Raw genomic sequence first — 12596 nt, 5'->3', positions numbered from 1 at the left:
TACTTCCTTGCAGCCTGTGTGTCATTGGGCCTATGTGCCTATGCCAAGTCTGTGTGCAGCTCTTGGGCGCCACTGGATACCTGCCTGGAGGGCTGTATAGTGATGAATAAAATGTCTTTTCTTCCTAAAAACCCCTCAAAGTCTCTTTAACCTCTTCCCCTCCCTTGGCCTGCCTCCTCTCTTGGCCTCAGAGCTTGAACCCCACACATACGCTATTTGTCCTGTCTATTTTGCCTCTCTTAATTACCGTTACATTTCTATGAAGAGATACCATGATGAAAGCAGCATATAAGACAAAGTATTTAACTGGGCTTGCTTATAGTTTCAGATGGTTAGTCCTCGACTATCATGGCAGGAACCAGGGCAGCCAGACAGGCACTGGAGCAATAGCTGAGAGCTAACATCTCATCCACAAGCACACAGCAGAAAAAGAGAAAGGTTGAACCTGTCATGGGCTTTTGAAGCCTCAAAGCCCACCCTCAGTGACACACCTCCTCCAATGAGGTGATACTTCCTAATTCTTCTTAAGTAGTCTACCAATTGGAATCCAGAGATTCATTTATAAGCCAATAAGGGCCATTCTCATTCAAACCACCACACTGCTCCCTGCTTCCCTGCGCCTTAGAACATTTCTGCCCCTCCTCTTTTCGGGTCTTTACTCAGCGGTCACTGTCATAGAGCTTGCTGGCAAGATCAAGCCTCCTTATAGGCCAGCATGGAAGCGTATCTCCCATCCTTATCTTCCTCTGAATTGTGATGTTACAATGAAATAAATGTCAGTCTGATGCATATGTGTCTCTTGCTCCATGCAAGACCTCTTGTCCTCCATAACCCAACAGCCATGACCTGCTGCAAGAGACTATGCTATGGAAATGACAAGGTATAAATAAAAGCGATGTCACCTTGTAACTCTTCTAGCTTGAGAACCCAGTGTTACCTTCCCCATGGGAAACACAGTCTGTTCAAGTGTCACTTGGTCATGTTTAACTAACCCTTGTGCCATCTATATGTTCCTATCCTCAGTACAATATTTTACTTCTTGTGAATAACAAAATTCCTGCTTGTGTCACTACAGTTCTCAGTTACGGGCACAGGGGCATGACTCTAAATTTCAAATAGTTCAGGTCCCTCTAACAACACCCCGATTCCATATGCTGAGTCATTTCAGTTTCTATTAGGTCAACAGCCACTTTAGGGCCACGTCCATGTTTACAGAGTGTCTCATGCTCTCGGGTGTGTCTGTTGGGATGTGTGTTTCACAGATGCTCAGTTCCGGCGCTGAGCTGTGATTATGTCTGGTTGGCAGTTCACAGCTAGTGCTGACTGAGGTTCATGAACCCCAGAATGAAACTCCTCTCTACGTATTCTCTATACATTGCCATCTTCTACTAACAAAACCATTTCCAGGTTTCCTGCTCACTCTAAAAATGAGTGAACTGATGGCCAAAACAACCCAGGGACATAGACATTTTTGAGAATTTTGGGGGAGGGGTGATCAAAAGGATATAAAACTAGGCTTACTCCTTGTACAGGTATGAGTTGGGCTGTAGCTAGGCTGACTCCTAGTACAGGTATGAGTTGGGCTGCGGTCTCATTCATTGCCATTTATTCACCCACTCACTCAACAAATACTCTGGCACTATGGTGGGAACTGAGGATATGCTGGAGAGCAGAATGTAGGGACTGAGGATATGATGGGGAACAGAATGTAGGGACAGAGGATATGATGGGGAACAGAATGTAGCAGCTAAGGATATGCTGGAGAACAGAATGATGCAGCTTTATGGTCTGCTGAATATGGAAGAAAATACGCATAAAATCAATACATAAACTCACAGTGTTACAAAGAGAAGCCTGGCACTGAGGTCTTGCATAATAAACAAGCTCTAGTCTACTTTAAAGCAGCAAGAAGGTTCTACAGAGAAAGTAATATTTTTGCCAAGCACTGAAAGAAAAAAAAAGATGTTTCATGGAAAAAAATATGTAGGAAGATCAGAATTTTTATGGGTGAGTAAAGCTGTTGAGGAAAGAGGGAAAAGAAGCCTTTCTGAGGAACTAAGATTGACCAGAGCGACCAAAGCCAAGGACTGAAGAGAAAGCAGCATGGTTCAGGATGAGATCGCAGCCTTGTGGACTTTGTCCAAGTTTGATTTGGTTTTAAAATCAATTGGAGGTCCACACAATCTGGTGATATTTCAGTCTTTTGTTAAGCAAAAAATGAGGGTAAAGGTAAGTCATAAAGCATATGATAATTGTTCTCCTTACCGAAGTCTCAGGCTAACTCTCAGGAGCAGTGAAACAACATTTTAAATTTGCCGAAAAGCAAGTAAACAAAGCAAACAAACCAAAACAAAAAACAAAATACTAACAAATGAGTTCAAGAACAGCCACTCAGACCATTCCCGAGTCTCTGTCTCTTGAAAAGCCCAATATTCTGTTTTTCTAGAGCTTGGACTCCAGTGCCCAGTCCGAGTGTCATTTATCATTTCCCAGGACCACGCAAGAAGCCACTGCAATCAATGGCCTGTGTCCTGATGCATTGATTCATTTTGACCTTTGCAGGGGTCTCTCAGCACAGTGTCCCTGCTTGTTAAAGGCAGTGTGCTGCTCATAATGATCACGTCTTCCACTCACCCAGCACATTGCCCAGGGGTGTCTCAAAGCATTTTGCAAACATTTAATTAAGTTAGTTTAGTGGCTGCAGGAGAGTTCCAGCCTCTAGGCACCAAGGGTTCTGGATAGGAAGGGAATCTTGAGAGACAAGTGACAGTTTTGTCTCTGGTGACCCCTGGCTTTGGGGTAGAAGAGAGTGGGTGGCTGTACAGGGAGTTTCTACCTTGCCAAGAAAGATTTACGCATGAATGGGCACGTATGGTACAGGTTCCTGCCATGTGCCAATATGGAGGACACCAAGGCTCAAGGCTGCAGTTGGAAGCTCCAGTTGGTGCACTAGAAGGGCAAAGTTATGAGGCAAGAAGAAGGGCTTGCCATCTGTATGGAGCTGAACCTTTGAGAGTAACTAAATTGAGGCTGTGTTTCTGTGCATGCACTCATGAGTGTGCTCAAGTACGTGTGTGTGTGTGTGTGTGTGTGTGTGTGTGTGTGTGTGTCTGTGTGTGTGTGTATTCATGTATGCATTCAGGGGAATGAGTGACTTTGTGGTTGCCAGAAGATGATGAAGCTCCAAGAGCAGGATATGTGTTTGAATATCTACAAGGTAATCACAAGTATGTTTTGACTTCACATTCACCTCTAGGTCAGAATTTCTTTCTGCTCCATTCTCAGAGTTACCTTTATATGCTTTTGAATAAAGGACCAGAAATCCAGCTACTGGAATTGTATCTGTACCTATTTTATCACCCTGCCTGCTGGAAGGATTAGGAAACTAAGGCTTTAGAAATAAGCAACACATTCTAAGTCTTGGGCTTTTGACCATGGCATAAATGACAAGCACAGATGTTCTCAGGACCTAGAGTTACACTGCAAGATCATCATCAGGAGTGGGAGAACAGAGCAAGGCCAGGCCCTAAGGTGACACCAGCCCTGCTCAGCTCCCAGGCCTGGAAGGTCCAACAACATCCAAAGGTGCTAATATCCACTGTTCCTGACAGCCTGGCTTGTCAGCAGCCACAGGCCATCTGTGGACTGACACTTGAGTTCAGTGACAAAAAGAATGGGTGTTTTCCATCTTCCCCCTCTCTCCAGCTGCAGGCAGCTGCAGACAGATGGCAGCCATTCACAAGCAGACAGGGTACCAGACTGATGGGCCTCAAACCCTGAAGCCAAGGTGAGGAAAGCCTAGCTCATAGGCTGAAAAGAGTCCCAAGAACATTGAGCTATGAGATCATGCTACTAAAATCCTCACCTCTTAAAGACTGCTGGACAAATCCATGTACCTTGAACCCCACCCAAAATGTTACAAAGTGGTTCCTTAGAAAAACAAAAGACATATACACACCACTAACTTTCCAAAGCAGAAAATCCAAAGTCCAAGTCTGCATGCATCCTCAGTGGGGTCAAAAGGAAAGAAGAAAGCAAATAATTTCCTAGTTTGGTGAACCTATCATTTTGAAGCAGATGAATGTCTCAATTCATCAGAACTTACAAAAAGTCCTGTTGCAGAAAGGAATGGGTGGATTGCATCCCGCTAGTTTCTATCACCATGGCAAAGACATATCTGAGTCAGTACAGTACCATCTTGTCTTCCTCCTTCAACAATGAAGACCATCCTTTCCTGGTCACCTACACATAAGCATCCTTCTCTGTTGCTGTTCTGCTAGAGGTGGGGATGAGTTCTACTATGACAGCAGTTCTTAAGTTTTCCCTTGTTGCTATCTAACCTAGGTTTCTGGCTGTTCTGTCGAATGGGAAACAAGAACCCGTTCTACAGGCTGGCAAATTGAGACCTGGAGAATACCTTGAACCAACCAAATACACTTCAAAAAGCCCTAAAATAAAGCTTGTCACTTCTCAGCTCTCAGCATGCAGGGAGGCTGGTGTGGAGACCCCTGGAGCGGGAAGCTGCCTTCTGAAGCTCTGCTCCATGGAGCTTGGAAGCTGTGAGCACAGATGCTATTTCAGTGGCTGGTACAGGGTATCCGGGCATTAGAACTGCTAGGTAGCAAGCAGGAGCAGGTGACAGCTCCTTAAGCGATCTCCTCGGTGTTCCAGTCTTCGGGGTTGTGACCAAGGGGCCTCTTGAGGAGCGCAGAGAGGCAGACAAGACTGGAGCAGAGTGCGAGAATCTCATCCCACTTGGGACCACTGACTGATCTCACATTGTCCAGCTCCGGGCAACTAAAAAGGCAAGCAATACCTGTCTTCATCCAAGAGCCTGCTAGTGTCATTGGCCAGTTCTGAATGCCAACAGGATGTGATCTGACCTTATTAATATGCCAATCACTAAAAGGGACTGAGAGCCACATGATAGCTGAAGTGGAAAAGGAAGTATCGGCAAAGGGGTGATGAAGCCTTTCAATAATCAGATGCCTAGACCTTGTTCCTAACTCTTAGTGGATCTGGGGTTTAAGTCTCAGCCAACCTGCCAGAATACTCAACACTGGCAGGGAGTGGGGACAGAAATAATCAAAATTGGCTAGAAGTTCCTTATGTCCTCGTCTCAGACCCAAGGACCTTCCTGAAGTAAAATCTACGAAGGGAAAAGGGGCCTGCAAAAAAGGAAGATATCTTAAGGTGATGGGAATTTACCAGCCAAGCCCAGGGCCTTCCTTGGGAAACCTATTTAAGATGTATGTGGCCAGGCCACAAATCCAGGTTCACAGATCTGTGCACACCTCCATCCTCATAGCAAGTCCCTGTTCAGCGCATAGGAGAGAAGACCCCTGAAGACCTGGGGTAAGGGGGACACACAATAATAAAGGTCTACAGAGTAGAAAAGTAGGCTTAAAAACCAAGTCTTTCCACTACCCAAGCCTCTGCAACTTTTAGAGCCTACCAACCCTCCCCGCCTAGAAGCCATGATACCATTCTCAGAGCTAAAATAGCAGGATGGAAGACAAGTTTTCACCCAAATGCTGCATTCCATGGACAGTGGACACAGACAAATGGTCTGGACGTCATCAAAACGACCTGAGGTGCTCAGTATTTATCAATATTCTTGTCTAAGGGGCATTTTGCACTTCAATCTGAGCTCCTCTCTCCAGGTGGCTCTGATGCAAATATCCAGCCGCCTTAACTTCCTGTTTCTCCATTCTATTTACCTTCCCACCTATCCCCAGATTCAAGGTCACAAAGGCTCCTAGGAGTGAGGACTTGGCTCAGTGGGAAAACATTTGCCTATCAAGGGCCTATGTTTCAATATTGCACAGACACACACACACACACACACACACACACACACACACACACACACACCAAAATGCTCTTTTAACAGACCCCAGCGTTTCCTTCCGCCTAGGACAACCTATCTAGCCTTGTCATTATCACCCTGGAGGCCCAGAGTCTCAGGGCTGTGCTTCTTAGCATGATGCGTTGCCAACTACATCCCTGTCCTTTCTTGAGTGTGAGCTCAATCGTCTGCCCCTACACTGTCTTCCCACTCTAGAGATTCTACCTAGCAAAACAATTGATGAGCATCTGCCTCCCCCTGGGAGATACGAGGCAACAACAGCATTAACCTAAAAATGATTCTGAGTTGAAAAGGTGTTTTTGTGAAGAAATGAAAAGCTACAGAATGCCATGGTACGGATGCCTAACCAGGGCAAGATTTTGTGAACGCATTTGCCTGCTTCTCCATGCTGGGAAAGTAAATGGCTAACGAGCTGGTGTTAACCTCATGGCAGGAAAAGTGGGATTTAAAATAAAGAAAAAAAAAACTAAGAAAAAAGTTCGAAGACGCTGAAGTAAGTAAATGAAGTGAGACATGAGGAGGCACAGGACTCCTGGGCCCAGATGAGTTCCAGGTTCGGATCCTGCTGGAGGCCTCGGGTATGCTCTTTCCCTTCATTCCACTTTTGCTTTTCCTCATTCCTAATCCAGGTCTTTCAGGTAAGAGCATCCCTCAGGGTAGGGAGCAGAACCTGCGTACCAGTGCAAAGGTAACTCCGGGCTGATGTCTGTCTATCCTATTCTCTCAAAAAGAACCTGCAGCTTGCCTGTCAAGCCCGCCCTCATACTCAGGGTTCAAGAGCTGAAGTGTAGGCTCCTCTCATGTAGCCGGTTTTAGGGAAGATGTATCTATAAGCTCCCTACTAGTGCAGGCGAATCGTCCTTTAGGCTGCTAGCCTATTCCTAAAGGAAACCTTCGCTCCAATGGTTACTTTGAGGTGAGGTGGGTTGTAACCTCAGCAGCTCAGCCCACTGGGCTCCCTCCCTCCCTGTCCTTGTCCTTGAGACAGCCCTGAAGGATGCTGAGACCCTGTTAACTCAGACTTAGATGGGTGAAGAACATGTCCTTCACCCATCCTCCCAACCCCTTCCTGAAGAAGGTCCTAATCCAGGCCCCACAAGCACATTGGAAGGAGCAATCAGTCTATGGTGAGTTTTCTGGACTCTCAGGAAAGTTTATCTTTTTTCGGAGGCTCAGAGGCACCCACCTGGCTCCCTCTACCAGGCTCAAGAAGGTACTGAGCCCTGGGCAGTGCCTGTGGCCTCCCCCCACCCCAGTATGCTGGAGACTCCAGAAGAGGAAAAGGACACCCTCCCAACTCTGAATTTGCGAGCCCCAAATGACATCTGGGAACTTGGTTTTCAGAATCTATCTCTTTTCTGAAAAATATAATTCAAAACTTAGGGTGTCGCATAAAATTTCCAAATTAATTAAAACTTTTATTTAATATTTAATATGACAAATGGGATATCTTTCTTTTTAAATTCAATCTTCTCTTCTTTCATCCCAATAAACTTCAATTTATTTTCTAATTTTCTATGATAGCTTACAAGTACCTTAGAAAATTAAGTTTAAAAGAAAGGGGGAAACCTGGACTAAGGGAATCTGAATATAAAATAAAAAAATTGGGTGTTTTACTTAAGAATATGTATATATGAGGGTTAAGAATCTTAACATTCATGTCTGTACATATGTAAGGGAATTTCGGTTTAAGCTAATGTTTAACAGAAAACATGTATCTCAATTTGCAACAAGAGGAAAAAAATTTTTAAAGGAAGAAATGCCCCTACAGGATGAGGTTTAGTGTCGAAGACCCAGAGACCCTTTGATACTGCCTAAAATGTTGGTGAGCCTTCCCCAGCCCCTTCAGCATTGTGTGAAAGATGCCTGCAGGCATGGTCCTCTGCTTGCAGAGGGCTCCAATGCAATTACCAACCCTATTAAGACATGCTGGATTTTGCACGGAGTCTAGCAGACCGACTGGGGAGGATTGCCGCATCTTACCTGGTCACTGCAGATTTATTTTTCCCACATAAGCAAGTGCTGTGCAAAGGAGCACAGCATTACCATCCCTTCCCAGGGTAGGGACTCTAGACTCCAGTAGATTCCCCAACCTTTCCTGGACCGATCAAATGTGTTAGGGGAAATCCATGCCTCTGATGCGATGTCAGGAGTAGGAAGGAGAAAGTGGGAGATCCCTGTATTTCAAAGGCACAATCTGCCCATTTGGTAGAAGGATAAAGAAAGGGCAGGAGGTGGTGGAAGGATTGTGTTAAGACAAAAAAAAAATGCAGTAGCGAATTCATGAAAGGGTGAGAAGGGATGCAGAGAGGAACTGAGGGGAGGGTTGTGAAGGGAGAAAAAGAGGAGAGGAGAGAGCATTTGGGAAGAGAGAAAAGATAGGAAGGAGGCAAGCAAAAAGCACGGGAAACAGAGACGCAGAGATTCGGAAAAACCGAGACCAGTACAGGATGCCAGTTCGTGTTGCAGGTCCCAACAGAAGCGCAAGAAGGCTTTTGCACCCCAGTGTTTAAGCACCACTTCTGTCACCCCTGGGACCACAACTAGCCAATGCCAGCTGTGCCTTTCACATAATCAGCAGCGTCTTGCAGCACGGTGCAGATCTCGAACCCAGCTCTCCAGAAGGGAACAAATCGCGTGCTGTGGGCATCTGTGTGCTTGTGAGCCAGTTAGCTAGTGTGTGTGTGTGTGTGTGTGTGTGTGTGTGTGTGTGTGTGTGTGTGCTGTGTGCGTGCACGCGGCAAGCCTACCTTTACTCACATGCCTCTCGCACTCCCTCTTTTCCTCCTTGCCTCTCCCTCTTCCCCTTCTGCCCTAGCAGCGTGCACCGCACCATCGCCCTGAGAGAGAAACACCCTTTTTTTTCCGGGGTACCTGGGATGAAGAGCAGGGCAGTGGTGGCCGAGAAGACGATCCAGTAGACGGGATGGTACATCTCGAGGCTGTGGCGCGCGGTGGCCCGGCTAGCTCCTGCTGTTGCTGCTGCTGCTGCTGCTGCTACCCGAGGCTGCTTCCTCTGTGCTGAATTCTGAGCAGGTTTAAATCCAATGTTTGCAAAGGGAGGGAGAGAGCAGAAGAGAGAGAGAGCGCGCGCGAGATGGGAGCAGGCAGACAGCGTCTCTGATTTTTTTTTTCTTGCACGTACACACACAACTGGTAAGAATCATCAGCACCAATCTTCACTGGGCACCCAGCAGACCACCTCCAAGGCACGCATTGGCTCCACTCACTCTCCTGAGCGACAACGGGAGACTTTCCTGTTGGGAAAGGCTCCACTCCCAGGGGAGTTGAAGCCTGCCCCTTGCGCACCCCCTCACCGCGCAGCAGTACTGCTGGGATCTGTATGAGCTTGCCAGTGTGCCTCGCATGGGCACACCCGCTCCTAGGAGGGTAGCGGGAGGGATCTGATACCTTCCCCTTCCTAGGTCTTTCCCAGTGGGGCTCAGGACATAAGGAAGAGGAAAAGGCTGTTTTCTGGTAGAAATTGACAAATGCCCATGCCAAGGCCTTATCGTTCCTCCTTCCTGGTCTCCAGGCCAGGATGTAGCCAGAACTGCAAGTCACAGAAAGCCCAGATGTTGTTCAAAAGCACCATGTCCCCATGCCCACCAGCAAGAGTACTTGGAAAGCAACCCAGCTCCCCAACAGGAAGACGGGCATATTCGGGTTTTATTCTCACCAAAGATACAGGGAATTGGCCAGCTCCCCATAATTAGAGCACTCGGGAATTCTATCAAGACAAAAAGACCCAAACAATTTCCATGATCCCAGCATACTTAGTCAGAGACATAGCCAGTTTTAAGACTAAAGGTAGAATAAACTTGCAGAAGTCCTCAGCCGGGGAAGTGTCACAGTGACTCCTTGGCCGTCCTTTTTTTTCTTTAACCTTCTGTACCAGGGTCCAGTTTGCCTCCATGAAATGACAGTTTATAGGAACCATAATTCTACAGCTCAGAATGCAGGTAGAGCACTTGCTCCATTCAGCCTTCCTCAGAAGGGAAGTGTCTCACTGCGGGCATGCCACGTGCACTTTAAGAACCCGCAATGGGAACAGCAGTGGGGCGCTCTCCAAAGACCCCCGTGTTTGCTGGCATTCCTCCCTAGCTCTGTGTCTATGTTCCACTGCTGACGTGTGAGTGGTTTTCCAGGTAACGTTCTTCTTCCTTCCTGGCTGCTGCTGTGATGTCTTCCCAACCCCTCCTAATGAGACGGGATGTACAAGTGCTGTTTCACCTGTCTCCACCAGGGTCCTGCCCTATAGACATCACTGCTCTAGGATTTCAATACGGCCCATGGCTTGAGGAATATTCCATAGCTAATGAGTTTAGATTCAACCCCGGGTCTGTACAACCATAAAATTAGTTTCAGTGAAGTGGAGGACGCACACAACTCCTCTGTACCTAACAGAACTTCACTCTTTCTAGAAAATAAGAGATTAGTCTTTAAGTAAACAGAACAATTGATCATTTCCCGCCTTCCAAACAATAATTGATAACATCATCACTGCACTTAGGAAGTTCTTGCTTAACACAAAGTGCTTTTCCAAGGCTGGGTCTAGGAAGAATGTTGTTTGTTTTTAATCTGCAAAAGCCAAATAATATATCAGAAGATTTCTCTTTTTTGAAAATAGTGTATTAGTGACGATATACCGAAGATAATGAATGTACCTTACATAATAGAGTTGCTTTCTACTGAGCCAGTAGTTGGGAAACATGTCACACATAAACAGACCAATCTACGGATTCTCTGAACAAGGACAGTATCAGACTGAAATTCTGAACAATGATTTGCAGTCCTGAGTCCTCTGGTATATGCAGAAGCTTGAAGGGCAGGGAGGGATCAGATAGGCCCCAGAAAGGAAGTGGACAGACAAGGAGGGGTATTGGCAGACGTACACAAAGGCCTTTAGAAAAGCCAAGAGAGACACTGGGGAGTTTATGAGAAACAGCAAGAGAGACCTGGAATTTAGAGATTCCCTGCGATGCCAGGAAAGAGTTAATCTCCTTTTGAGAAAAAGAAAGTCTATGAATGAGAGGCATTCATTTATGGAAATGTTGTAGGGAAATATAGACTGTCTTCATCTTAGCAGACATAGACCAGGTCTGATAGACTTTGGTGGCATTGGGAGGAGAAAGATGTGGCCCAGATGTGGTGCTGAAGGATTAGACTGCTCGGGCGACTCATTAACCCCCTGTTGACTAAGGACTTCAGATATGGCATCGAATTTAATCCTCAGCCTATTTGAGAGATGAAGCAACTGAGGTTTAGAGAAGCTGAGTAATTTATCCAAGGTCATAGAGCTAGTGAGTGAGACAACCCAAATTCAAGCCCATGTAACACTGAGCGTTAGCATGATATTAATCACCTACACACAAGGGACTCTGCTAGTGGCCTTACGCTTTTTTTTTTTTATCTTCTCAAAACAATAGTGATGGAGGCGTACTGTCCTTACAGCACAGATGACAGAACTCAAAAGGTTTAAATAGCATCCTCAAGGTTGTGGACGGCTCACCCAAGATTGGGAGTCAGCCAGTCATCACCTCTTACAATGGCTGATGACAGAAAAGGGGGAGGAAAGAGGAGAGGCTTGAGATCCTAGGTACCCTCAGCTCCTGCACAGCACCGAGGAATTTCTGCAATGATCAACAGTCCCTGTAGCATCAACTGTGCACTGAGCACCTAAGGACTCCGGGGAGTACTGGACACAACCCCTTCCTGGGCCTCCCAGAGACTGCAACACCAACTTCTCCCTAAGCACAACAGGACTGGGAGGGGCACTCAGCACAGCCTCCTTACAGGGAGCAGTAGGAGTACAGGCTGTATTCTTCATCCATTGTCACTATGACAAACTCCTGGGATCATCACCTTCGTAAGGGCTATTTGGGCTCACAGCTTTGGATGCTGCAGCCATGACTAGGCACATATGAAGCTTTTTGATCTAATGCTTAAAGCATCAAACCAAAGTAGTAGTTGTGATAGAGGGCAAACACTCCTGATCATGTCAAAGAATTGAAAAACAGGAAGAGGAAGAGGCTAGATGTCCCCCGTCCTCCTTCAAGGGTACACTCCAGTGATAACCTCCTCTAAAGGGTCTACCACTTTCCAACAGTAAGCACAGAGGACCATGCTTCCCCCACAGGGATGTTGGTGGGGAACTGAAGAGTCAGTCTACAGCAACACGCTACCAGACAGTGAGCTGCTGGAGGCCAGGAACAGCGGTAACTTCTAATGGAGTAAGCACAAACCCGGCAAACCCATGCTGCCTTCTCTCTGTTCTCACTAAACCTCATTGCCATCCAATTCCACAGAATGGAAACAGAACAGATTAGAGAAAGTTCCAACTCCATTTCAAGGCTGAAGTTCTTTCACTCTTTCCTCTTTAGCGGATTCAATACAATTGCAGTGTTTATAACAGGATAACTTCCTTTTAGGAAGAAATTCACTTTGGAAAGAGAAAAACCCGAGTTGGATTCTGGCAGTGTCACCACTAGCAATGTGATGTCGTCTTATCGGTAATGAGAAAGGCCTCACTCTGTGGCCCAGCCTGTCCTGTGGTTCACTAAGCTACCTAAGCTCATGGGCAATTCTCCTGTTTCAGTCTCCCAAGTACTGGGATTACAGTGGTAAGACACCATACCTGGCCAGAATATTTTTGTTTGCAAAAGGTCCACTTAGGGCAGCAGATACGGCTCAGTGGCCAGACTTTTACCTAGTGTGTACAAGACCC

General features: G+C 46.4%; 1 protein-coding gene across 1 annotated transcript in view; it reads right to left on the bottom strand.

Annotated features, from left to right (window-relative positions):
- The window catches only part of Opcml (opioid binding protein/cell adhesion molecule like), a 1140610-nt gene extending 1131407 nt beyond the window's left edge, over window positions 1-9203 (bottom strand). The window contains exon 1 of the mRNA XM_041656990.1: window positions 8744-9203. Coding sequence (XP_041512924.1) covers window positions 8744-8804 — 61 coding nt within the window. The 5' untranslated portion in view covers window positions 8805-9203. The remainder of the gene's footprint in view (window positions 1-8743) is intronic.
- Window positions 9204-12596: the final 3393 nt, after the last annotated feature.

The sequence above is a fragment of the Microtus oregoni genome, unplaced genomic scaffold (genome assembly GCF_018167655.1).
Source record: "Microtus oregoni isolate MIOR12 unplaced genomic scaffold, Mior012 000008F_ref0000371, whole genome shotgun sequence".
NCBI classification, from domain to species: domain Eukaryota; kingdom Metazoa; phylum Chordata; class Mammalia; order Rodentia; family Cricetidae; genus Microtus; species Microtus oregoni.
This window is presented reverse-complemented; position numbering and strand designations above follow the sequence as displayed.